We start from the raw sequence: 23,599 nt of genomic DNA, 5'->3' as shown, positions 1-23,599 counted from the left end.
TTGCGGCAGCTCAATAGAAGATCAGATAGTTTGCAGTATATCAGTTCAGTTTACAGAAGTTAGTTCGTCTTCGTTCGCAGTCAAGTAGCATGAGCTGTGTTGCATTGTTTTCCTGACCGTGTCGCTCCCCTGCCTAGTTAGGTAATCGGCGTTCATATGAATGCCGCTCCGAGAAGACCGGTGCGTGCAGAATGGCTGTGCGCTGCGCTCGAACCACAGGGGTACCTACCTACTTACCTTAGGTAAACATTGCGTCATTGACTGCTCTTTTTGTAAACTTTATCTAAGTTTCATGCACATTCCAGCGTACTTCGCATGTTTTGTTATGAAATTTAATAACAATGGTGGATATAATATATCAGATATACGGCTTGTGTTGCAGCATTATCTAGCATGGAAAGCTTAGGTTGTATTTGTACCTAGATGCCATCTCCGCTGACCCATTATTTGCTCAGTCTCATTGCAACGTCCCAAAAACGCCCAGACGAAGCATATGATTTGCTAACTGTAACTTTTATTTGACGCGTCGCATGAGCGCGTTTTGTCTACCCCTTGCCATCACTACACGTGTAAGCTTCCATTTCCTTGTATTTTCTCGTCTCTCCAGCCTCAAACTCCTCCTTATGCTCTCATCCTCTCCTGTATCATCTTGTACTCCTTCCTCTTCTTTGCCTGTCCAGTGACAGCCTGGTTCAAGTGGCCAATCACCCTCGCGATGCGTTGGAAGACGTAATGCTCCGCAGCGTATGCAATGGCCAGATACACAAAGCCCATGGCAATAATATACAACTTGAAATCCATAGCCATCCATGTCAGCTCCATCAAGTCCGTTAGCCGTTGAGCGGGCCCAAGGACCATGTATAATGTTGCAAGCAAAGTAATGCCGATCGTGGCGACAAACGGCCCTATAAGAATATTTCAAAATCAGCCTGCTGCCTTTTTTTTTTTTTTTTCTCTCATCCTTGGAATTAATGACCTACAATTCTTCAGCATGCCTTGCCTGAAAGGACGCCCTGCGTTAATGACCACGCCAGCAAGTATGTACTCAAAGCACGAGATGAGGAAGAGTGATGTGTTCTCCGAGTTCTCGATATTCGATTCCTCGTGCTCGATTTTGGGAGGAATAAACCTTGTGCGGAAGCAATGTCAATAAAGCTGCATCTTCGCAAACGGATAACATGCGCAAATTGCGCACATGGCACCCCGAATACATACCAAGGCTGTTTGCGGACTGCAATAAAGACGGCCGCCTGGATAGCGATGCAAATGCACATTTGACCTAGGAGCGGTGTCAAGACTTTGCGTGAGACAAGATCTGCCGTTGGCCGTTTTCTGCATAGCTGAGGATAAGGACCGGCCCAGCTCACTGCAAATTGCATGTCAGTATGGATAAACAAAGGGATGACAGCCGCTCTTTGCTGGAGCCAAGACGTACTGAAAATAGCAATCGGTAAGATAAGAGCGAGGTCAATGAATAAAAACTAAATCATGTTAGCATCCCTAGGCGCCCATAGAAAAAGACCGTTCATTCTTGCTTACCTGAAAGTCTCCAAGATTCGATGCCGACGCGTACAAGAAGCTGACTGACGTGAACTGAATTGCAGAGTACAAACTCATGTACTTGAAACAACTAAAGCTCGTCACCAACGCAGCGCGGCCCTCACGAATGACCTCAGGAACACATCTAATGTCAAACACTCGAGATGTGAAGGGCGCAGCGACCGAGGCCTCGGCTTCAGATAGCGAAATGCCAACATCCGCCGCCTTGAGGGCTCCGCAGTCGTTTGCACCATCACCGCAAAACCCAGCGCAGTAATCGATGCTTTGAAGCTTTTCCACAAGCTCGTGTTTCTCATCCGGAGACATTCGCGCAAACACCTTGCCACAAACAAGCATACGGTGCAGGACCTCGGGTCGCGCGTAGTCAACGACCCACCGAAAGACATCACCACTGACTGCTATCGAGTAGTTCCGGATGTTTGAAATGTCGTATGGAAGCGATGCGTCACTCTGAGGTGGAGGAGGGAGTGGCAGTAGCGTCTTTTCATCCAGCTGTAGCATGTTGTTGTCTATACTCTCCCACTGAAGCTGCGAGTTGGGGTCCGTCGAGTTGCCGTGTATGAACCTTGGGATGAAGCAGTGAGCCGTCTTGTCGATGAGGTTACTCTCTCTGGCTACACTGATCGCAGTCAGGATATTGTCGCCTGTCACCATAACTGCGCCGATGTTGGACTTGACCAGCTCCTCCAAAACGGCGGCGGTGGTTGGCTTGAGCTTGTTCTCAAAAATGATAAATCCGACAAAGTCAAGGTCGGACTCGGCTTGCTCCCTCTTCATCTTCTGTGCCTTGACCCAGCTGAGCTTGTTGATGTGCTTGGTTGCGCACCCAATTACGCGGTAGCCCTTGTGCGTGTAGTAAGACAGCAGCTCATCGTAATCGACGGGGAAGGTTTCTGGCTTGCAAATGTCCTTCATGCATTCCGGTGCGCCTTTGACATAAATATCTCCGCTTTGTTGTCCATATGTCCTCACAATGACACTGGCCCTGCGCAATTGAGATACAAACTCGAACGACTTCAGCACACCGAGCTCAAAGGCAACAGGTCGCCCGCTGTTATCGTGCCAGTCTAGCAAGTCCTTCAAGTCCGCGGGGGGTCTGGCAATGGACGGAGAGAGATTGCCCTGCTCCTCCTCCGCAGACTCTCCGCCAAAACCCTGCTCACTCTCCTCGAAAGACCATCGAGTGAATTCAAACATCTTGAGATCCAGAGGGTCGCCGACGAGTTCTCCGTCCACTGATCGGAGCGAATGGCACGTAGCCATCGTGAACAGGGCGGCTTTCCGGTTGCTTTCGTTGTCTCCAGAATCCCCTTGAGGCTCGGTAAGTATCTCGGGGTTTGTAAGTGTATCGCTGAAGCTTTTGGTGGCTTTTGAGACTACTCTGACTCCTAGAACGTCGAGTCCTTCTTCAGTGAGTGTGCCAGTCTTGTCAAAGCACATTATGTCTATCTTTCCGCCCACATTTACCCTTTGCGGACTGATACAGTATATCTGCTTCTTTTTGAGGCGACTGAGCGCAAAATTGGTGCCGATCTGGAGGGTTGCGGGGAGGGCTGGTGGCACGACGATAGTGATGAGGTCCAGGGCCCTCACGATGATCAGATGCCATGCTAAATCGAGATGAACAAAGTTTATGAAGGAGGCAATAAAGCCCACCATGGCAACGCCAGCCATAACAGAGATGTAACGGAATGAATCCCGGTAAAACTTGAAGCCTGAAGGCTTGGGAAACAGCATGGATCTCACTAGTGACCCCTTGGTCGTGTTGAAGCCGGTACGAACCACCATTGCGAGTGCGACAGCCTCGCCCTCGCCACCCTCGGCAGGTCTTCGAGCGCGGATGATCTTGGTACCGCAGAACAGAAAATGCCGTGCCAATTCTGGTGATAACGTTGCTGCTGCTAGATTGAGATCGTGAAGCGATTCATCGGTGGCTGGAATCTTCGAAACAGGGACAGACTCGCCAGTCAACATGCTCTCGTTGACGATACAGTCACCACCAAGCAGCAGGCTGTCGGCTGGAAACTGAGTCAGGTTGGGATCGCTGACTTCGTAAATATCACCAGGAACGAGGTCACCCGAGGCAACGTAGCGCCAGAAACCGTTTCGCAGCACGCGAACGTCACACTCAAACCTCGAAATTTCTCGTAGGCGGCGCATGGTAGCTCTCGTCTCTATGAGAGTGGCAGTGATACTGCCAAAGGACATGAGGAAGATGGCTGTAGCGTAATAGTAATACTCGTCCATGGACCAGAGGATCAAACTTGCGATCTGGAAAACATAGAAAGGATGGAAGACCTCATCCACGAGCAGGCGAAATACCGACTTTTGTTCGATGTCGATAAGGTTTGTGCCAAACACCAGGTCACGGTGACTTTTTTCCTCGCTGTCGATTCCGGTGCGGATCGAGTGAACGTCTGTCCAGTTAGGATCTTTCCAGCCGTTGCACAGCATGAACTTGTCTCTCAATGGCTGGAAATAGAAACGGACGTAGCGGTAGTCAACCACGCGGAGTTCTGTCAAGATCGGGTCCGAGTCTTCCTCGAGAGCGTATGCAGACAGCTTTCCGGGTTGACCAAACACGGTGGACAAAGAGCGTCCGTACGGCCTGCTCTGTACATCCAGAATAGTCATTTCACCCCATTGATTTTCGATTACGACCCATTCACACTCATGTAGGGGGCATGGCTGTCCCAGCAGCTTGACGTGCCACCTGGGGAGCCAACGGAAAAGCAGCCAGCCGATACCAAGAGTGCCAAGACAAATTATGGTGTAGGCGGCCAGGCCTGCCAGACTTGTTTTGAACCCTGCGATGACTATAGTCAGGTCCTCGCTAACCATGTAGATCTTCTGGCTGACCCTCCCGTTGCCATAGGAGCTACCCTCCGTGGCAGCACTGTCACGTCGTAGGAGTCTCGAGTGAACTGAATGTCGTGAATGCGTCGAGTTCCGGCGATGCAGCACGTAGTCATTGTCGGGAGCCTGCCGCTCGAGGTCGGTCGAGTCTTCCTCGTCCTCGATCTCGGGGTGGAACGGAATTTCATCCAAGTCATCTATGTCTGTGGACCCGTCCCCCAGCAAAGGCCTACCAGCCGCAGAAGAATCTTCCTCGTCTTCGTCCTCTTGGTAGAACGCGAAACTAGTGGTCGAATCTGCTCTCGGTCTGCGGTGTGCAAATGCAGACAGGCTCGTTGGTAGGCTCTCAGCCATCGGCCCAGAGTACAGCTAAAGGACATGGTTAAATGTGAGCAACAAAGTGCTTCGTCAGATGAGCTTTGGATTTGGCTACTGTACCTCATCTTGGGCCATTTCCACATCCTCAAAAATGCTAGTACTGCTAGGATTGGATTCGAGGCGATACAGCCCCCGACCGCCGCCATCGTGCCGCGATGCGCCCTCGCCGGGCAGCGACTCCTGGTCGTACTCCATGCGACGGCGACGGCGCACCACGCCTCGTTATCGAGCAGCAGCCCTCCCAGATCACGAACAGAATCCGCAAATCAATCGCGACTGCACATCAAGGTTGGTGGATTGAAGGCCTCGACTTTGCAACAGTTGCGGGTCTGGGGTTGTCGCGACTCAATGGTTGTGCTTGGTTGTGGAATCTTGTCAATGGATGGTGGTTGAAGAGACCCATGCGACACTGGGGCTGGCCGAAGCGGCGCAAACTCGGCAGGGTTGACACGTTCTCGGTATGACGTCTAGTTGCACAGAGCCCCTCGGATTCTAGAGTCTAGACTATCTGATGCGCGTTATACCCCTTGGTAGGTAATACCTGACCCCCACTGATTGGGTAGGTTAATTTGCCCATAACGGGCCGGCATCGATAACCGATAACCGATAATTCCATTAAAATTTTCCTTTGCCTACACACTAAACATGTTGAGGCTGTGACAAAATAAAGTAAAGACAACTAAGGTAGCCAGGCAGGTACTTTTTAAGTAAAGCTCAAAGCTTGGAAATTATGCCGTACGTTCTCGCGAAAATGCTTTTTTCCCCCTCCTCAATGATGTGTATTTTCTGTTTAAAAACACGGAGCAAAAACGCATGTAGTATCAGACGGCGGTGCTGAATTGTTGTTGGTAATGTTGCATTGGCCCATGTATAAGTCGCACACATCTGCCCGATTGGGATGGTGCGGAATGCTGAAAGGAAGGATGGGGCCTTGGGGTCTTTTTTTTTTTTTTTTTGTCCCTCCATTTTCATCTCGGACACATCAGCAACGGAAGTCAAAAAAAGCTCGAGTCTAGCTTGGCTTCCTCCGTCTGCTTGCGTCTCTATTCTTACCCTTTGGCTTTCTTTCACCTCATAATCACCGTGAACTCATGGACCCTGATACTGTGATTGGCTTAAAGCAAAAGATTGGTTGGTCGCATACCATACCTGGCGGATCTTGACAGCCTACAGATTGGGTGGGCTAAGCTACCTAAGATATCTTCCATATCGACCTATCTCAGGTGCCGAACTTGCGTGGAGCTACTCCATACTTTGGGCGGGTTTGTAGCCGTAGTTTCGATATCAAAGCCACGCAGACTGACTAGGAGCTAGTCGGGGGCGGAAATAAAAAAAGTAAAGAGTAAAATTTTTTTTGACGATTGCAGAGACGATCCAGTACAAGGTAGCCTGACGCTGCCAACAATATGTAAGTGCCTAGGGAGTAGCTAGCTCTTCACCGTTGCCATCCATGCATCCGTCAACCACTTCGAGTCATGCATGGCCTACTCGAAGGAATTTTTACCTCGCAAGCCTGGATGAGATACAGGTAGATCGGGGGCATGTCGCGTTTGCCGCCTTCGTATGTCAGTCTCGGCCCACGTCCACGCGTATCCTTAAAGCTGCGTAAAGTGTGTGGACGGCGGATGCATGGCAGGTCGATGGGCGACGGGGATCTCTCCGTCCGTGCATACTCAATTTCAACCGCACTGTGCTCGGTACTCATGTAAAATCTGACCCCAACTCAGACTGCCTACCCTACTGGTACATGCAGTCCAGTCCACTGGCCACACCGCTCGACGACTTACATACGAGGACCACTGGGTGAGCGTTGCATCAGCAACCAGGGCCCACTTCATCATGTAGCCAAAAGAAAAAAGAGAGGGATGAAAAATAGAAGCAAGACCTAGGGACTTGGAATCCTCACAACATTGCAAGGGAGAGGCAGAGACAAGTTGCGAAAGAGCGGTATGCGCCACGAAGACGATGGCAGCTAATAAAGGCAGGGCATGGGGAAATCTCTGTACCGAGTAGGGTACGGAGTAAGGCGCACCACTCCGCTCCGCAAGAACCCAAGAAAAAACAAATTGCTTCTGGGCCCGATAGAAGAACATGGAGGAGGCGAAAAAAGTACTTAGGGGTTCAGGTCTTGCCGCTGGTGGACCAATCAATTGCACTGTGCAGTGTTTGTCAGGCGTCTCTCAACAGAAAACAGACTAGCACCGTCACTTTTTCATCGAATTGAAATTTCCCAAATCAACCCGTCGTAACCCCGCCATCCATTCCCACTCACAGTCGCTTTTTTCCTCCCTTGATTTCCCCAGACCACACTGAACCAACACTCATTCACATCTCTTTTCTACACTGATAAACGCAACTTTGCTGTCTTCATTTAATTTTTCTCCTGCGGAACATATTCTCAAGAGAAGAGGTCATCTGCAGTAGGACCGCGTCAGCTCGTAGCCATGGCCGAGCCCATTCCCAACAAGCGTGCGGGTGCCGACCCTATCGCGCCGTAAGTTTTTTTTTTTTTTTTGTTCTCCCTTCGCCGCCGTGGTGAACTTGTTCGCGACTGTGAGGGAAATGGATCGCGACAGCAGTATACTAACTTCAGACTATAGTACACCCCAGAACACACCGGCACAGCATGCCCCCATCACTTCGCATGCCCAACAGCCTGGTGTTGACAGTATCAAGGAGGGTGCGTGCAGCTCCCGTCACTTGGCCGCCCTCCATCGAACCCGGCGACTTTGTCCATATATATATACATATATGCATTTACTAACTTGTAAATATTAAAAGAGGATTTCACCGCCGCTTCCATCTTTGCTCAAAACCCCAAGCTCGTTCAGATGATCCAAGGCCGTCTTGGCACATTGGTCGGTCGCTCCTCGGGCTACATCGAGTCATTGCCTCCCCAAGTGAAGCGCCGGGTGGCTGGCCTGAAGGGTATCCAAAAGGAACACTCTAAGCTCGAGGCCGAATTTCAAGAGGAGGTCCTTGAGCTGGAGAAGAAGTACTTCGCCAAGTTTACCCCGCTGTACCAGAAGCGTTCTGCCATCGTTAACGGCTCAACGGAGCCAACCGAGTCCGAGATCGAGGCCGGCGAGGAGAGTGACGACGTCGATGAGGAGGGCGAGAAGAAGAAGGAGACCAAGACGGAAGAGACAGCTGCCAGCGAGGCTTCTGATGTCAAGGGTATCCCAGAGTTCTGGCTGTCCGCCATGAAGAACCAGATTTCTCTGGCCGAGATGATCACCGATCGCGACGAGCAGGCTCTCAAGCATCTGACTGATATCCGGATGGAGTACCTCGACAAACCCGGCTTCCGCCTGATCTTCGAGTTTTCGGAGAACGAGTTTTTCAGCAATAAGACCATCTCCAAGACTTACTACTACCAGAATGAGTCCGGCTACGGTGGTGATTTTATCTACGACCACGCCGAGGGTGACAAGATTGAGTGGAAGGGTGACGACAAGGATTTGACTGTGCGCGTCGAGCAGAAGAAGCAGCGAAACAAGAGTGAGTGACTGCGTTCTCGGGCATTATTCCGGGCTCTAGGTGCTTTGTACTAACCCGCCTTGCAGACACCAAGCAAACACGGATCGTTAAGAAGACCGTGCCTACCGAGTCTTTCTTCAACTTCTTCTCGCCACCGAAGGCACCTACCGAGGAGGATGACGACGCAGCCTCAGACATCGAGGACCGTCTCGAGCTGGACTACCAGCTTGGTGAGGACATCAAGGAGAAGCTGATCCCCAGGGCGATTGACTGGTTTACTGGTGAGGCTCTTGCCTTCGAGGAGATGGACGAGGACGACATGGAGGACGACTTTGAAGATGAGGACGATGATGATGACCTTAGCGAGGATCACGATGACGACGAGGAGTCTGATGACGACGATGTAAGTTCTCGTAGAGTGTTGGCTAGGGAGTTTTTGGAATATGGATGAACGCAATGCTGACCAATACACAGGATGATGCTTCCAAGCCGAAGCAGGAGGCCGCCGAGTGCAAGCAGAGCTAGAGTGGCCGCGCTGTCGCCCCATAATAACTGCTTCGTTCGTGGTTTTCACGGACGACAAGTTACGAGCGGCAAGCCACGAAAACGGTTGCTGCATGGCGTGATTCATAATTTGCGATGCAAAGCCGCTGGGGAGCCTCTAGTTTATTTGGTTCTTGTCGTAGCATGAAATTTCCTATAGAGCAGTCATTCCAATACATCGGAAAAGGACAAGAACGGGGTTTCTAATCGGTCATGGGTCAGGGAAGGGGTCGGTCTTGCACATATTGATTACACAATCTGGGAGCTCGCTCGATCAAGTGGCCCTGTACGATTTTTTTTTTTTTTTTTTTGTCGCGTTGATTTGCCGGGCCTACTCATTATATCTTCAGAAACTTGGGATTTTGCTACGGCATATCTCGAAGGTGAAGGTCCTCAGTATAGGGGTCAGCAATTCCAACAGGTGCATGAAGATTTGTACCCATTAAACAGATAGCTGAATTCGCATATTTCACGGGATTGTTAAAAGTCAAGAGCAATATCATTTAATTACCTTTTGTACAAAATGACCCATGATAATTGGTCGCATAACTTGGGCTGTTTAGCGTGATTGATTTTGTTAGTAAATGGAGTAACAACAATACTTGCAAAGGAAAACTGATAAAAAGATCAAGAGGTTTGCGCCGAAGTCTAAAGATGAGCTGAACGGCTACCATTTTGCCATCGCCGCTGGATGTTAGTCAACTGTACAGTAGTTACAGGTAGATTACTAACTCGGGTATCGGGCTTTTTTTCAAACATTGCGTGCTCGTCATCAGCGGCATCACTCAAATGTTTTGCCGTCTTGGTCTGGTTTTGATTCAGGTACAAGACCCTCCGAACCCGGCCATCAAGATTTTTTTTTCTTGATTTTTTTTTTCCTCTTACGTTTTACCTTTGCATACAATACACCCTGAGGTTTACTCTTATGAGTCAAACCCCGCGACTGAGCTTAGGCAACCCCACTCGTACCCAGAAAGTGACGCTAAGCTTTCTCACTTATACATACTTCATTCCGTCAACTCGATGAATCATTTCGCAGAGTGATTGCCTAGACCAGTACATATTTTTTTTGAGCTTTGAGTATTTACTGTTGGGCTACTTGAGCAAACATAGTCACAGTCAAATTCATACAATGGCGACACCTCAGAATATCTTAAATCCCAACAGGGTTCAAGAATACGCCGTGTCCGTCTCAACGTCACCCTCGGCAACTTTCTCGCCACCACCGAGCAGTACCAGCGTCAGCTTTGGTGCTCTGGCTCATGGACGGACACCAAGGGGGACAGCAAAACAGCTGAAGCCCTTCAACACTACGGACATCAAGATTCTGCTGCTCGAGAATGTGAACCAGAGCGGACAGGACATCTTGAGGGAACAGGGCTACCAGGTCGAGGCGCACAAGACTTCATTACCAGAAGACCAGTTGATCGAGAAGATCCGCAGTGTGCACGTCATTGGTATCAGGTCAAAGACCAAGCTCTCAGAAAAGGTGCTCCGCGAGGCCAAGAATTTGCTCGTCGTAGGCTGCTTCTGCATTGGCACCAACCAGGTAGACCTCGAGTACGCGGCGCGCCATGGAATTGCTGTCTTCAACTCTCCCTTCGCCAACTCACGCAGTGTGGCAGAGCTGGTCATAGCCGAAATCATCACCCTAGCCAGGCAGCTGGGTGATCGGTCCAATGAGATGCACCGTGGGACTTGGAACAAGGTCAGCGCCAAATGCTGGGAGATCCGCGGCAAGACGCTCGGGATCGTCGGCTACGGTCACATTGGATCACAGCTTTCCGTCCTCGCCGAGGCCATGGGCATGTCGGTCATATACTACGACGTCATGACGCTCATGGCGCTGGGCAAGGCAGTCCAGGTGGCCAAGCTGGAGGACCTGCTGCGCGAGTCCGACTTTGTCACGCTGCACGTTCCAGCCACTCCCGAGACCGAGAACATGATCTCAAACGTTCAGCTGGACCAGATGAAGACCGGCGCATATCTGATCAACGCCTCTCGAGGAACGGTGGTGGACATTCCTGCACTGATAAATGCCATGCGCGCCGGCAAGATCGCGGGTGCGGCGCTTGACGTGTACCCGAACGAGCCGGCGGCCAACGGAGACTACTTCAACAACCAACTCAACACCTGGGGTGAGGACCTTCGCACCTTGAACAACATCATCCTGACCCCACATATCGGTGGCAGCACCGAGGAAGCCCAGCGGGCGATTGGTGTCGAGGTTGCCGACGCGCTGGTGCGGTATATCAACCAGGGAGTGACGCTCGGCAGCGTCAATCTGCCCGAGTGCAACCTCCGTTCGCTGACGCTCGAGGAGCCCAACCACGCCCGCATCATCTACATCCATCGCAACGTGCCTGGTGTGTTGCGCAAGGTGAACGAAATCCTCGGCGAACACAACGTCGACAAGCAGATTTCCGACAGCAGGGGCGATGTCGCCTACCTGATGGCGGATATCAGCGAAGTCAAGGAGGGAGACATCAAGCAAATCCACGATGCCCTGGAGTCGCTGAGCTGTAAGTATCTCGTCCAAAGTCTGATATTTTCCGCACAAATACGAGTAGTGAGCTGACCCGTGAACGTTCCACACCCGCAGCGCGTATAATTACCCGTGTTTTGTTTTGAGTTGAAGTTATTGGGACCAAAACCGTCATCTCATCAACAGCCGATCGGTTAACCTGTGATCTGCAGGAGATCAAGCGCAAGCGGGAAGATTTTCGTTCCGACCTATCTTTTTGTTATGTCACTTGGAAATCGGGGATATTCAACATGGGCAGGGGCAAGATCGACTGTTTCTCGGCAGGGTAATCAACGCAAAGAAAAAAAAAAAAAAAAAAAGATAAAGCAGCCATCGCTGGGACGAAGGCTGACGACAGGGCGTTTTATAAAAAGCATAAAAACAAACCAAAACAAGACAAAAAAAAAAGAAGGTAAGAAAGCCGGGTTCAACACGGTTGGGCATGAAGGATATAGATGAAATTGATTCATTTGGCACTCGAAATAACAACATATCACAGCCTTCATGCTATTTTTCACTGATCATCTATTCAACCACTTAATATAGCCTGGTGAAAGGTAGTATAGCCTTGAAATGACCAAGCCTAGGGGTCACGAGGTGGAGCAAGGGAGGTATAATATCTAGGGCCCCCAGTCAGTTTCTATGAGTATCCCTAACTTTGAGCTTTGATGGGAAATTTCCAGGGACTGGCGCTCGAGGTTTTGATCCCGAGAGGACGCAGGTGAATGTGGTTTCCTCTTAGGAGACATTCTCAGCACTTTTGCCGCCGAGACAAGTTCTAAAGCGGCGGAACGGAGCATGTGTGGCGCGTTCAGGTACTTAGAAATGACCCACCGGGCTTCGAAACAAGATGATGTAACACACCATTTTCATTTTTCTTGTTCACAACGTCTTCCCAACACGAGGGGCAGCTTGACTGGTTTTTGTTTCTCTCTACTATGTATACAGATCAAACCCACAGCCGAAATCCGTATAGATGTTGGGCCAAGTGTGCTTTTAATCAACTTGAGAAAAAAACGGCATCCCTTTATTTCCTGTGCGTTTCTGCAGGATGGAATGCGATTCATATTCATCCCAGTCGTTGCCAGAAAACTAATGCTGAGTGGCGGGATGAGCAAGATGAAAAAAAAGTGTACCTACCAGGGTGGTAAATGGGATGCTCCATACGGTATTGAATCTTGAGACGAATGTCCCCATCTACCTGGGCCCATTTTCGAGTGCGAGTGGGAAAAGAACTCGATCTCGACGAAGCTGCGGAAGGGGTCCTTTGTTTTCAAAAAAAAAAAAAAAAAAAAAAAAGGACTTCGGATCTACTCTGTAATCTGCGTTGCATCAGGCACCTTAGGTATGTACCTGCAACTTGGCCTAAGATACGCACGATTTATGTCCTACAGTGTAAGGAAATAGTACCACTTGCGTACCCAAGTACCTTGATTTAGGAAGGTACCTAAAGATTCAACCAAAAAAAGAAAGGCGAACAAACATGAACAGCAGAACACATAATTATCATATTTCTCGTCCAACGATTTCCTGACTCCGATTTTCTCCAACAACAAAAAAAGAGGATCCAAACCAAATTGATTTGCCAAGAGGGGCCGGGGCCGACTTGCTTGGTCCTACGCTACCCTGGAACGCACGAGAAGACTTCCGCGCAGCCTCTACTGCGTAGTCTAATACCCCTTGCCACGAGGGAGTGGAGAGAACCGCATCCCTGAGGGTGATCTGCGTATATTGGGGTTTTTCTTTCTCGTTATTTGGGATGGCAGAGCGAAATAAACGAGGAACACCAGCACATACATATTCATCTCATTGCAAAAAAAAAAAAAAAAAAAAAAAAAAAAAAAAAAAAAAAAAAATAAGAAACCGATAACCTGTACGGGTATGTAGTATGTGCATGTATGTCTTCTGCACATGGAATTTTTTTGGATTGTTTTCATTTGGAATTGTCTCAAGAGTCAGGGTCGCGGCTTTTTCATGACATAGAAAAAAGCCAGGTTGCGGCACTGCAGAGCGGTCGAATTTCATTCGTTTGGTCTAGCCTAGCCTAGTTGTGTTGAACGAAGAGTAGAGCGACTGAAGGCAGTGAAGAGCTACACCGCACGTATCCACTTACATGCACGGCCAGAGGTTCGTGCGCTAGGTACCTCACTGTACCTTTTAGATGTGATGGCTGCCACTGGCACTTGCACTACTTGTACTTACTTGCCTGGGTCCCCCAATTGAATCGCTAAAGCAAACTGAAGTACAGGTGGTGTAACCTCCAGCCCTGACAGCTTGGTAGTGTCTCTGCGGTGTCCCCCACCACAACGCTATCAGGTTGGTCAACCGTTTTGACGTGATGCTACCGATCTCCATTTGCCTGGTCAGACTCCTCCAATTGCTTTGCTTGGCCGGCTGCTCCCCGAAGAGCTAGGGGGCCCCTCGACATTTTCCCTACCCACTCCGCCATAATGCTAACCCCCTTTTTTTTTTACGGAGCCCCAAGTTGAAGAATAAACTGACTTGAGACCACCTACCGGTCCGTCAGATGTTGCTTGTGGCTCCAACACTGCCTCGCCCATCACATCTGCAGCCCGCCATCCAGCGTCACTGTGCATTGCTGGCTTCTGGGAGAATTTCAGTCTCCGCAAGCAAGTTTGCAAAAACAGCTACAAAGGCATAAGGACCTGAAAGAGAAAAAAAAAAAAAAAAAAACTCTTTGAGATTTGAGGCTTGCCATTTAGTGTTGTTGCTGTTCTGCTGCCTCTTCTTCTCGTACATCTATTTTATTTTCACCTAGCCGGTTGATCCCCCAGTTTTCCCCTAATTTGACGTCTGAATGCATTTCGCCGAGGCCGTCCACCGCTCGTTAGTGCTTTGGCCCTAGTCTCTAGCCACTCCTCTCCTTTACGCGACAAATCCCCAACAGTCGATACAATCTGCATTCGCGCTCCAGTGCCTGCTGCACGTCGTCGAAGCAAAATTGTCGACCCTAACATTGCAGGGCATAAAACCGAAGCTGTTCTGATCAAAACAGAAGCCAGTGCCAGCGCATACCGCGACTGACACGGCCTCCCAACGGGGCAGATCAAGATGGCGGAGACGTACGATGTCGGGACGAGAGCCTGGCAACCCGATACAAACGAAGGCTGGGTTGCTTCCGAGGTGATCAACAAGAAGGTTGACGGTTCCAAAGTGATCCTCACCTTCAAGCTCGAGAATGGCGAGGTACGCACGTCTTGTTTTTTTTTTTTTTTTTTTTTTTCTTGTGAAGCTGTCAACAACAGATCACGCCCACGTCTAGCTCCAACAGGCATTTCGCTGACTTTTCTACCTCGGACCATCATGTATAGACCAAAGAAGTCCAGGTCACCCTGGAGGCACTCCAGAGCGGCAGTGACCCTTCATTACCACCATTGATGAATCCTACGATGCTCGAAGCCAGTGATGACTTGACGAATCTTTCCCATCTAAACGAACCAGCCGGTATGCAAGCCTCTTGACAAGTCAGAGATGGAGACTCGAAGCGTTTTGCAGCACTGTAGGATCTCAGGACTAACAGAGGCCGTGTCTGTTGTACAGTTCTGCAAGCTATCAAGCTTCGATATGCACAGAAAGAGATCTACACATACTCAGGAATAGTCCTGATAGCCACGAACCCCTTCGCGCGCGTCGACTCCCTCTACGTTCCGGGCATGGTTCAGGTCTATGCAGGCAAGCAGAGGGCAACCCAAGCTCCCCATCTGTTCGCTATTGCCGAAGAAGCGTTCATGGATATGTTGCGAGATAACAAGAACCAGACCGTTGTCGTTTCGGGAGAATCCGGTGCCGGAAAGACCGTCAGTGCTAAGTACATCATGCGGTACTTTGCGACAAGAGAATCACCAAACAACCCTGGCGGCAAGTCCAAGAAGGGCGCCGAGGCCATGAGCGAGACCGAGGAGCAGATCCTGGCAACAAACCCGATCATGGAGGCGTTCGGTAACGCCAAGACGACCAGGAACGACAACTCGTCTCGTTTCGGCAAGTATATCGAGATTATGTTTGACGAAAACACAAACATCATCGGCGCAAAGATAAGGACATACCTCTTGGAGCGATCGAGGCTTGTGTTTCAGCCTCTCAAGGAGCGCAATTACCACATCTTCTACCAGCTCGTGGCCGGTGTTAGTGACCAGCAGAGGCAGGAACTCGGAATCCTTCCCATCGAGGAGTTCGAGTACCTCAACCAGGGCAACACGCCGACAATAGACGGAGTAGACGACAAGGCTGAGTTCATGGCGACAAAGGCCTCCTTGAAGACTATTGGTGTAAACGACTCTCAACAGGACGAGATTTTCAAACTGCTTGCTGGTTTGTTGCACCTGGGTAACGTCAAGATCACTGCCTCACGGTCCGACAGTGTGCTCGCGCCAACAGAACCCTCGCTGGAGAAGGCTTGTGCCATCCTGGGCATCGATGCCACCGAGTTCGCCAAGTGGATCGTCAAGAAGCAGCTTGTCACCAGGGGTGAGAAGATCACGTCCAACTTGTCCCAGGCCCAGGCTGTCGTCGTCCGAGACTCCGTCGCCAAGTTCATCTACTCTAGCCTGTTCGACTGGCTGGTGGACATCATCAACAGGAGCTTGGCCACAGACTCGGTTATACAGCGGGTCAAGTGCTTCATTGGCGTGTTGGATATCTACGGTTTCGAGCATTTCGCCAAGAACTCATTTGAGCAGTTCTGCATCAACTACGCGAACGAGAAGTTGCAGCAAGAGTTCAACCAGCATGTTTTCAAGTTGGAACAGGAAGAGTATCTCAAGGAGCAGATCGACTGGACTTTTATCGATTTTGCGGACAACCAGCCATGTATCGACCTCATTGAGGGCAAGCTGGGTATTCTTTCACTTCTAGACGAGGAGTCAAGACTGCCCATGGGTTCCGATGAGCAGTTCGTGACAAAGCTGCACCACCACTACTCCGGCGACAAGCACCAGTTCTACAAGAAGCCCAGATTTGGCAAGTCTGCTTTCACAGTCTGCCACTACGCTGTCGATGTCACTTACGAGTCTGAGGGCTTCATCGAGAAGAACCGTGATACAGTGCCAGACGAACACATGGCAGTTCTGAGGGCTTCGAGCAACAAGTTCCTCGGCCAGGTTCTCGACGCAGCTGCATCTTTGCGTGAAAAGGATCTCGCTTCCACCTCGACTGCCGTAGCTAAGCCCACAGCCGGCCGCAAGATTGGTGTCGCTGTTAATCGCAAGCCGACACTCGGAGGTATCTTCAGGTCTTCGCTGATTGAGCTCATGAACACAATCAACAACACCGATGTGCACTACATCAGGTGTATCAAGCCCAACGAGGCGAAGGAGGCTTGGAAGTTCGAGGGCCCCATGGTTCTCAGCCAGCTTAGGGCCTGTGGTGTTCTTGAGACGGTCCGCATTAGTTGTGCTGGTTATCCTACAAGATGGACCTACGAGGAGTTCGCCCTCCGGTACTACATGTTGGTCCCTTCAAACCAATGGACGGCGGAAATCAGACCTATGGCAAACGCCATCTTGACCAAGGCACTCGGCGAGAACTCTGGCAAGGGGACGGACAAGTACCAGCTTGGTCTTACCAAGATCTTCTTCCGCGCCGGCATGCTTGCCTTCCTGGAGAACCTCAGGACAAGCAAACTCAACGACTGCGCGATCATGATTCAGAAGAATCTGCGTGCCAGATACTACCGCCGCAGGTTCCTTGCCATCCGCGAGTCCATCATCCGCCTGCAAGCTACTGTCCGGGGTCACAAGGCTCGCAAGGAGGCTCAGGATCTGCGCGTTACCAAGGCCGCTACTACCATCCAACGAGTGTGGCGTGGACACAAGCAAAGGAAGGCGTTCTTGCGCATCAAGAACGATCTTACCCTCGCCCAGGCTGCCATCAAGGGCTACCTGCGCAGGAAGGAGATTATGGAGACTCGTGTAGGCAATGCTGCCCTCCTCATCCAGAGGGTATGGCGCTCAAGGAGGCAACTCAGGTCGTGGCGCCAGTACCGTAAGAAGATTGTCCTCATTCAGAGCTTGTGGCGTGGAAAGACTGCCCGCCGTGGCTACAAGAAGGTCAGGGAAGAGGCTCGCGACCTGAAGCAGATCTCGTACAAGCTCGAGAACAAGGTCGTCGAGTTGACGCAGTCGCTGGGTACCATGAAGACCCAGAACAAGGACCTCAAGAACCAGGTCGAGAACTACGAGAACCAGATCAAGTCGTGGAAGAGCAGGCACAACGCACTCGAGCTCAGGACAAAGGAGCTGCAGACCGAGGCCAACCAGGCCGGCATTGCTGGCGCCAAGCTGGAGCAACTGGAGGATGAATACAAGAAGCTTCAGACCAACTTTGACGAGTCGGTCGCCAACGTCAAGAGGATGCAACAGGCCGAGGCAGAACTTAAGGACTCGCTCCGAGCTACCACGACGGAGCTTGAGGCGGCGAGGGAGGACATCAACCGTTCCGAGGCTGAGAAGAACAACCTCAGGCAACAACTCGCCGAGCTCCAGGACGCTCTCGAGATCGCCAGGAGGTCCGCCCCAGTCGGCAACGGAGAGCTCGCCAATGGCGCTGCGCCTACGCCGTCGCTTGCCAACGGCCTCATAAACCTCGTGTCGGCCAAGAAGCCCAAGCGGAGGAGTGCCGGCGCCGAGCCCAGAGAGATGGACAGGTACAGCATGGCCTACAACCCCCGCCCGGTCTCTATGGCCGTTACCGGCGGTGGCCGACAGACTCTCTCTGGCTCGACGTTTGTTGCCAGCGCCGATACCATCGAGATGGAGCTCGAGTCGCTGCTTGCTGACGAGGAGGGCCTGAACGACGAGGTCACCGTCGGCCTCATCCGCAACCTCAAGATTCCGTCACCCAACACCAACCCTCCGCCATCGGACAAGGAGGTTCTCTTCCCATCCTACCTCATCAACCTGGTCACCTCGGAGATGTGGAACAATGGGTTTGTGAAGGAGTCGGAACGCTTCCTGGCCAATGTCATGCAGTCCATCCAGCAGGAGGTCATGCAACATGACGGAGAGGACGCCATCAACCCCGGCGCCTTCTGGCTGTCCAACGTCCATGAGATGCTTTCATTCGTGTTCCTCGCCGAGGACTGGTACGAGGCCCAGAAGACGGACAACTATGAGTACGACCGTCTCTTGGAGATCGTTAAACACGACCTCGAGTCTCTCGAGTTCAACATCTATCACACCTGGATGAAGGTGCTCAAGAAGAAGCTGCACAAGATGATCATCCCCGCCATCATCGAGTCGCAGTCGCTGCCCGGCTTTGTGACTAACGAGAACAGCCGGTTCCTGGGCAAGCTGCTCCAGGGCAACTCTACTCCTGCCTACAGCATGGACAACCTCCTCAGCCTGCTTAACAGCGTCTTCCGCGCAATGAAGGCTTACTATCTGGAGGACTCCATCATCACGCAGACGGTGACGGAGCTGCTGCGCCTGGTGGGCGTCACGGCCTTCAACGACCTGCTGATGCGCCGCAACTTCCTTTCGTGGAAGCGTGGCCTGCAGATCAACTACAACATTACCAGGATTGAGGAGTGGTGCAAGAGCCATGACATGCCTGAGGGCACCCTCCAGCTTGAGCACTTGATGGTGAGTCCACCTTTGTTAAGCAGCCCTTTGAGGACATGTCTGGAATATTACAAATGCTGACCAAAGTCGCCACGTTTATAGCAAGCAACCAAGCTTCTTCAGCTCAAGAAGGCTACTCTGAACGATATTGAGATTATTCAGGATATCTGCTGGATGTAAGTGAACCCTTTTCAAGCGATGCAGTTTGTCGAGGCAAAGTTAACTGACCCGCTCTCCCCTCTTAGGCTTTCTCCCAACCAAATCCAGAAGCTGCTCAACCAGTATCTGGTTGCCGACTACGAGCAGCCTATCAACGGCGAGATCATGAAGGCTGTCGCTTCCAGGGTAACGGAAAAGAGTGACGTGCTTCTTCTGCAAGCCGTAGACATGGACGACAGCGGTCCTTATGAGATCGCCGAACCCAGGGTGATCACTGCCCTGGAGACCTATACCCCATCTTGTGAGTTTCTTCCCTTCTGGTTTCATTGTAAGCTCGCGTGTCGCCTCGACTGACATTGATTTTTTTTTTCCCTTTCTCCCTTCAGGGCTTCAAACTCCTAGGCTTAAGCGTCTTGCCGAGATCGTCTCAGCGCAGGCTATTGCCCAGCAGGAGAAGATGGACATGCAAGAATACGACGGCGAAGAAGACGAGGGTGAGGATGATCAGCAGCAGCTTGGACAGGTCGACGAGGCACCAGAGCCCATCGGCGCCAGCGCATAGTGCTCTGCTGGGACGGCCATTGGGCTCGTAAGGCGTCACACCCCTAGACTGGCGACATCCGTTGCATCGCCCAAGTCGGTGGTGTTTGCGAGGTGGAGCAGACAACAGGTTAGACGGTTGTCTTTTGGGTATGATGGCGTATTGCCTGATGATAATGATGACGACAAGCCAGGCGAGATGATGGCCGAACAACAAGAAATGATTAGACAGTTGTCGGCCACACAATAGTTATATTTTTTTTCAATTTCCTTCACTCCCTCCTTTTCTTCGACTGGTCTCTGCGGGCCAAAAAGGGTCCCCTTTCTCACCCCTTTTCCCACTTTGTCTGCTAGTCACGAGGCCAAGACCGATCAACCTTGCATGCCTCTGCATGGGCCTTTTAGGTTTTGTATTTGGTTGGGAGATGTGGGAGGTGGCGGGGTTTTGGTTGTGCGATACCAATGTTAGCATATTGTTTTTGTCTTGATACAAGTTCTTGTTGCGGTCGTTTCGTTTCTCTATTACAAGGCAGATTTTGGGATAAAGCAGGTTGCTTATTCATTTTTTTGATCTGTCAACTCATGATTAGGGACTCGCTACCTTTGATCTGGTTCACGCTTTTGGCCAGTCGCGAGGGTTCAGGGTCTTTTAGAGCGTGGCTGGCAGTGTTTGATAGAAAAGGGATCAAAAGGAGGTAGAGCGGTGTATTCCTAACAGCTATACAATGGAGTTTCTCGGTTGTTCTGTTTTCTAATAGTACGGAGTACAAAAAAGGAGATAGGTGGGTGCACGTGACTCTTTTGTTTTGTTTTGGAGTTGAAATTTTCCATGAATTTGATCAAGACCCATCTTTTTTCCCCAAAGTGCGGATTCCTAGTCTCTGGGTTGTGTTTGTTTTCGGGGGGGCAATGAGTAGATAAAAACATACAACCAACTCCGACATACAAGAGGGCTCTACCGAATTTTTTATCTTTTCATATTTTAGGATAAGACGGCCTGGGGTTCTCTTTCCTTGTTTGTCTTTTTTTTTTTTTTTTCTCCTTTTCTATGGTATTACGCAACTAGAACTATAGAAGTGTCGGGTGTCAAATCAAACAACCCCCCCTCTCTGTGAACCTCTTAACAAATTCAAGAAACAACCGTTCTTTCAAACGAAGCCATGGCGACAAGATCTTTGCCAAACATCATCGTGACGGGCACCCCCGGGACGGGAAAGACGACACACTGCGAAACACTGGCGCAACGCACAGGACTAAAGCACATATCGGTCACGCACATTGTCAAAGACAAGGAGTGCCATGAGGGCTGGGACGAGGAATATCAGTCCTGGATTGTGGATGAGGATAAGGTAATATTTGCCCTATTGATTTATTTGACTCTTTTTTTTTTTTCTTCACAGTTTTGTTGTTCCGTTATTTTGTTTATATCATTGCTTTGAAAAGGAGAGACAAAAAAAAAAAAAAAAGACGTTCATTCCCCCTGTCACCTACCATCAACCGCCAAAACCCCTCCTTCCCAGTTCAGCTACAAGAAACAAGAAAGGAACACAGTACAGGTATACCTGGAACACATTGCTAACATTGAGAAACTTCCTACTGAAACAGCTCCTGGATGCAATTGAGGATGATGCAAAGGCTGGTGGCTGCATCATTGATTGGCATGCCTGTGACCTGTTTCCCAAAAGCTGGATCGACCTAGTCGTCGTGCTGAGGGCGGATTCGGCAACGCATTATGACCGGTTGAAGGCAAGGTTAGTTAGGGATCGGGGGGGTTTTTTTTTCGCTATTTCCGATGTGAGAACCATCTCGCTAACAGAATCTATCCAATACTGCAGAAACTACCCCGAGAACAAACTCCAAGAGAACCTGGACTCGGAGATCATGGAGGTGCTGCTACAGGAAGCACGGGATTCCTACGATGCCGAGATCGTGGTGGAGCTGCAGAGCAACACGACAGATGAAATGGAGGCCAATGTCGACAGGATCGAGGCTTGGTTGAGTCAATGGAAGATTGACAATGGCGTCTGACGTGGTTGTTCATTATGATTTTTTTTTCTCGTGATACCCCCCCTACAATCAGATTCTCCGGGTGGTGTTTGTGCCAAAAAGAAAAGTATAGTGGTTGACAGCTCTGTCTTTTTTTCGGGGCTGACCTGGAATTTTCCAGGTGGAGCACGGACAGGGGAGACAATAACCCAGATAAAAAAAAAGGAATGACGAAATTTGATAAGAGTACCGACAACAAATCGACTTTTCTTACTTGGCATCAACCAAACCCAAAAAGAGACATTTACAAAAAACGGCTTTTTTTATTGCTTGTTTCTTTTTTTCCTTGTTCCAAAGACCCTTTTGAGGCTTTGGCGTCGAAAAAAAAAAATGCTTCTACTTAGGTCATGTCGGCTCCAGAGCCGGGTATGCATGGCGCCGTCGGCCAAGTTTGCCAGCAGCATCGCGGCCTACAGCAGACAGAGGGGATTCGCCAGTACAAGCGGTTCTATCGAGACAGTTCCGCTCTCTTATGACTTGCACGAGCCAGCCAAGCCCGTGGCGGACAAGCACACGTCCCCCATACTCGTGATGCACGGGCTTTTCGGTTCCAAGAAGAACAACCGAAGCATTAGCAAGTAAGTTGAGAGGTGTGTGGTTTTCGTAGACGGCACGACTTGATATCCTCCCAATATGTGATTTTTTTTTTTTAAAAAAAAAAAAAAAAAGAAAACCGAAAGCTACATATACTACATATATAGTCAAGCTCTACACGTCTATGTTTGTGTCTATATGCTCGTGACTAATACAGCTTCAACTCCCTAGGGCCCTTGCACGTGATCTGGGACGGCACGTATACACTTTGGTGAGCAACTCCATGACCCCTTGCCTTGGTAGATATCATAGCTGGCGACCAGATATTGACGGCGCCATCAGGACCTGCGAAACCACGGAGAATCTCCTCATACGCCCCGGCACGACTACTTGGCCATGGCCGCCGATGTAGCTGCCTTTATGGATGAGCACAAGATCTCGTCGCCTACTCTTATCGGCCACTCAATGTCTGTCGTTCCGCTCCTCCCCTCTCTCTCCCTTACCTGCATTTTCGTAAAGACTGACTTGCAGCCACAAACAACAACCTTCTTCCAGGGGTGCCAAAACGGCCATGGCTCTCGCCCTGCACTCGCCGTCGCTGATAAGGGACGTCATCCCCGTCGACAACGCCCCCGTCGACGCCGTGCTGGGGTCAGACTTTGCCAAGTACATCCGCGCCATGAAGGAGATCGATCGGGCCGGGGTGACGCGGCAGGCCGAGGCCGACAAGATGCTTGCCGCGGCCGAGCCCTCGCTGCCCGTGCGCCAGTTCCTGCTCGGCAACCTGCACCGTCCGGACCCGGAATCGCCCGTCCTGAGGTTCCGCGTCCCGCTCGACGTCATCGCCCGGAACCTGGACCACATGGGCGACTTCCCCTACAAGAACCCGGACGAGGTCAGGTTCGACGGCCGCGCCCTGTTCGTCAGGGGCACAAAGAGCAAGTACGTTGCCGACGAGGCCCTGCCGCTCGTCGGCCGCTTCTTCCCCCGCTTCGAGCTCGTCGACATAGATGCGGGCCACTGGGTCATTTCGGAAAAGCCTGAGGAGTTTAGGCAAGGTGCGATTTTTTTTTTTTTTTTTCTTTCTGTGTCTGTGTCCTTTTCCAGCCGAACCACATGGGATATACTGACCTCGTTTCACAGCTGTCCTCCGCTTCCTCGACCCAAAGGAATAAGCCAACGGCTCTACCATGATATTCCTCCCGTGTCATAATTGTAACAAGTGTACCATTAATACTACCGAATGCCTCTGGCAACCATGAATTGGGATGGGCTCCTGTAAAGGGTGCTTCACAAAGAAAAAGAAAAAAAATAATAGATCGTCAAAAATGGTAAACCCTTTCTCTTGACGAGATGCAAAAAAAAAAGAGAACAAAAAAAAAAGAGAACAAAAAAAAAA

The 23,599-nt window shown here is 50.5% G+C and overlaps 7 protein-coding genes across 7 annotated transcripts; 5 read left to right on the top strand and 2 right to left on the bottom strand.

The window, feature by feature from the left end:
- Window positions 1-621: 621 nt before the first annotated feature.
- PpBr36_07400 (uncharacterized protein) lies at window positions 622-5,010 on the bottom strand (the record flags this gene model as incomplete). The annotated part of the gene is made up of 6 exons (XM_029894537.1): window positions 622-905; window positions 981-1,129; window positions 1,216-1,366; window positions 1,436-1,481; window positions 1,540-4,785; window positions 4,855-5,010. Coding segments are annotated over 6 exons (4,032 nt in total), but the record flags the coding sequence as incomplete, so codon positions are not given.
- Window positions 5,011-7,238: 2,228 nt separating this feature from the next.
- PpBr36_07399 (uncharacterized protein) lies at window positions 7,239-8,799 on the top strand (the record flags this gene model as incomplete). Its single annotated transcript, XM_029894536.1, has 5 exons — window positions 7,239-7,288; window positions 7,395-7,474; window positions 7,576-8,295; window positions 8,361-8,677; window positions 8,749-8,799. The coding sequence occupies 5 exons, from the start codon at window positions 7,239-7,241 to the stop codon at window positions 8,797-8,799; spliced, it is 1,218 nt and encodes a 405-aa protein (XP_029748227.1).
- A 1,150-nt stretch (window positions 8,800-9,949) lies between these two features.
- On the top strand, window positions 9,950-11,448 carry PpBr36_07398 (uncharacterized protein; the record flags this gene model as incomplete). Its single annotated transcript, XM_029894535.1, has 2 exons — window positions 9,950-11,339; window positions 11,420-11,448. The coding sequence occupies 2 exons, from the start codon at window positions 9,950-9,952 to the stop codon at window positions 11,446-11,448; spliced, it is 1,419 nt and encodes a 472-aa protein (XP_029748228.1).
- A 513-nt stretch (window positions 11,449-11,961) lies between these two features.
- PpBr36_07397 (uncharacterized protein) lies at window positions 11,962-13,938 on the bottom strand (the record flags this gene model as incomplete). The annotated part of the gene is given in 6 exon segments (XM_029894534.1): window positions 11,962-12,179; window positions 12,482-12,538; window positions 12,979-13,063; window positions 13,455-13,529; window positions 13,544-13,627; window positions 13,858-13,938. 6 exon segments carry the CDS (start codon window positions 13,936-13,938, stop codon window positions 11,962-11,964), a joined length of 600 nt encoding a protein of 199 aa, XP_029748884.1.
- Window positions 13,939-14,413: 475 nt separating this feature from the next.
- PpBr36_07396 (uncharacterized protein) lies at window positions 14,414-19,642 on the top strand (the record flags this gene model as incomplete). The annotated part of the gene is made up of 6 exons (XM_029894533.1): window positions 14,414-14,548; window positions 14,674-14,806; window positions 14,903-18,942; window positions 19,024-19,097; window positions 19,167-19,381; window positions 19,467-19,642. 6 exons carry the CDS (start codon window positions 14,414-14,416, stop codon window positions 19,640-19,642), a joined length of 4,773 nt encoding a protein of 1,590 aa, XP_029748885.1.
- A 1,138-nt stretch (window positions 19,643-20,780) lies between these two features.
- On the top strand, window positions 20,781-21,648 carry PpBr36_07395 (uncharacterized protein; the record flags this gene model as incomplete). Its single annotated transcript, XM_029894532.1, has 3 exons — window positions 20,781-20,969; window positions 21,226-21,371; window positions 21,456-21,648. The coding sequence occupies 3 exons, from the start codon at window positions 20,781-20,783 to the stop codon at window positions 21,646-21,648; spliced, it is 528 nt and encodes a 175-aa protein (XP_029748886.1).
- Window positions 21,649-21,996: 348 nt separating this feature from the next.
- PpBr36_07394 (uncharacterized protein) lies at window positions 21,997-23,375 on the top strand (the record flags this gene model as incomplete). Its single annotated transcript, XM_029894531.1, has 5 exons — window positions 21,997-22,244; window positions 22,432-22,471; window positions 22,543-22,667; window positions 22,756-23,258; window positions 23,344-23,375. The coding sequence occupies 5 exons, from the start codon at window positions 21,997-21,999 to the stop codon at window positions 23,373-23,375; spliced, it is 948 nt and encodes a 315-aa protein (XP_029748887.1).
- Window positions 23,376-23,599: the final 224 nt, after the last annotated feature.

Source organism: Pyricularia pennisetigena, chromosome 1 (assembly GCF_004337985.1).
Source record: "Pyricularia pennisetigena strain Br36 chromosome 1, whole genome shotgun sequence".
Lineage (NCBI taxonomy): Eukaryota > Fungi > Ascomycota > Sordariomycetes > Magnaporthales > Pyriculariaceae > Pyricularia > Pyricularia pennisetigena.
The sequence above is the reverse complement of the archived record's forward strand: the minus strand, read 5'-3'. Positions and strand labels throughout refer to the sequence as shown.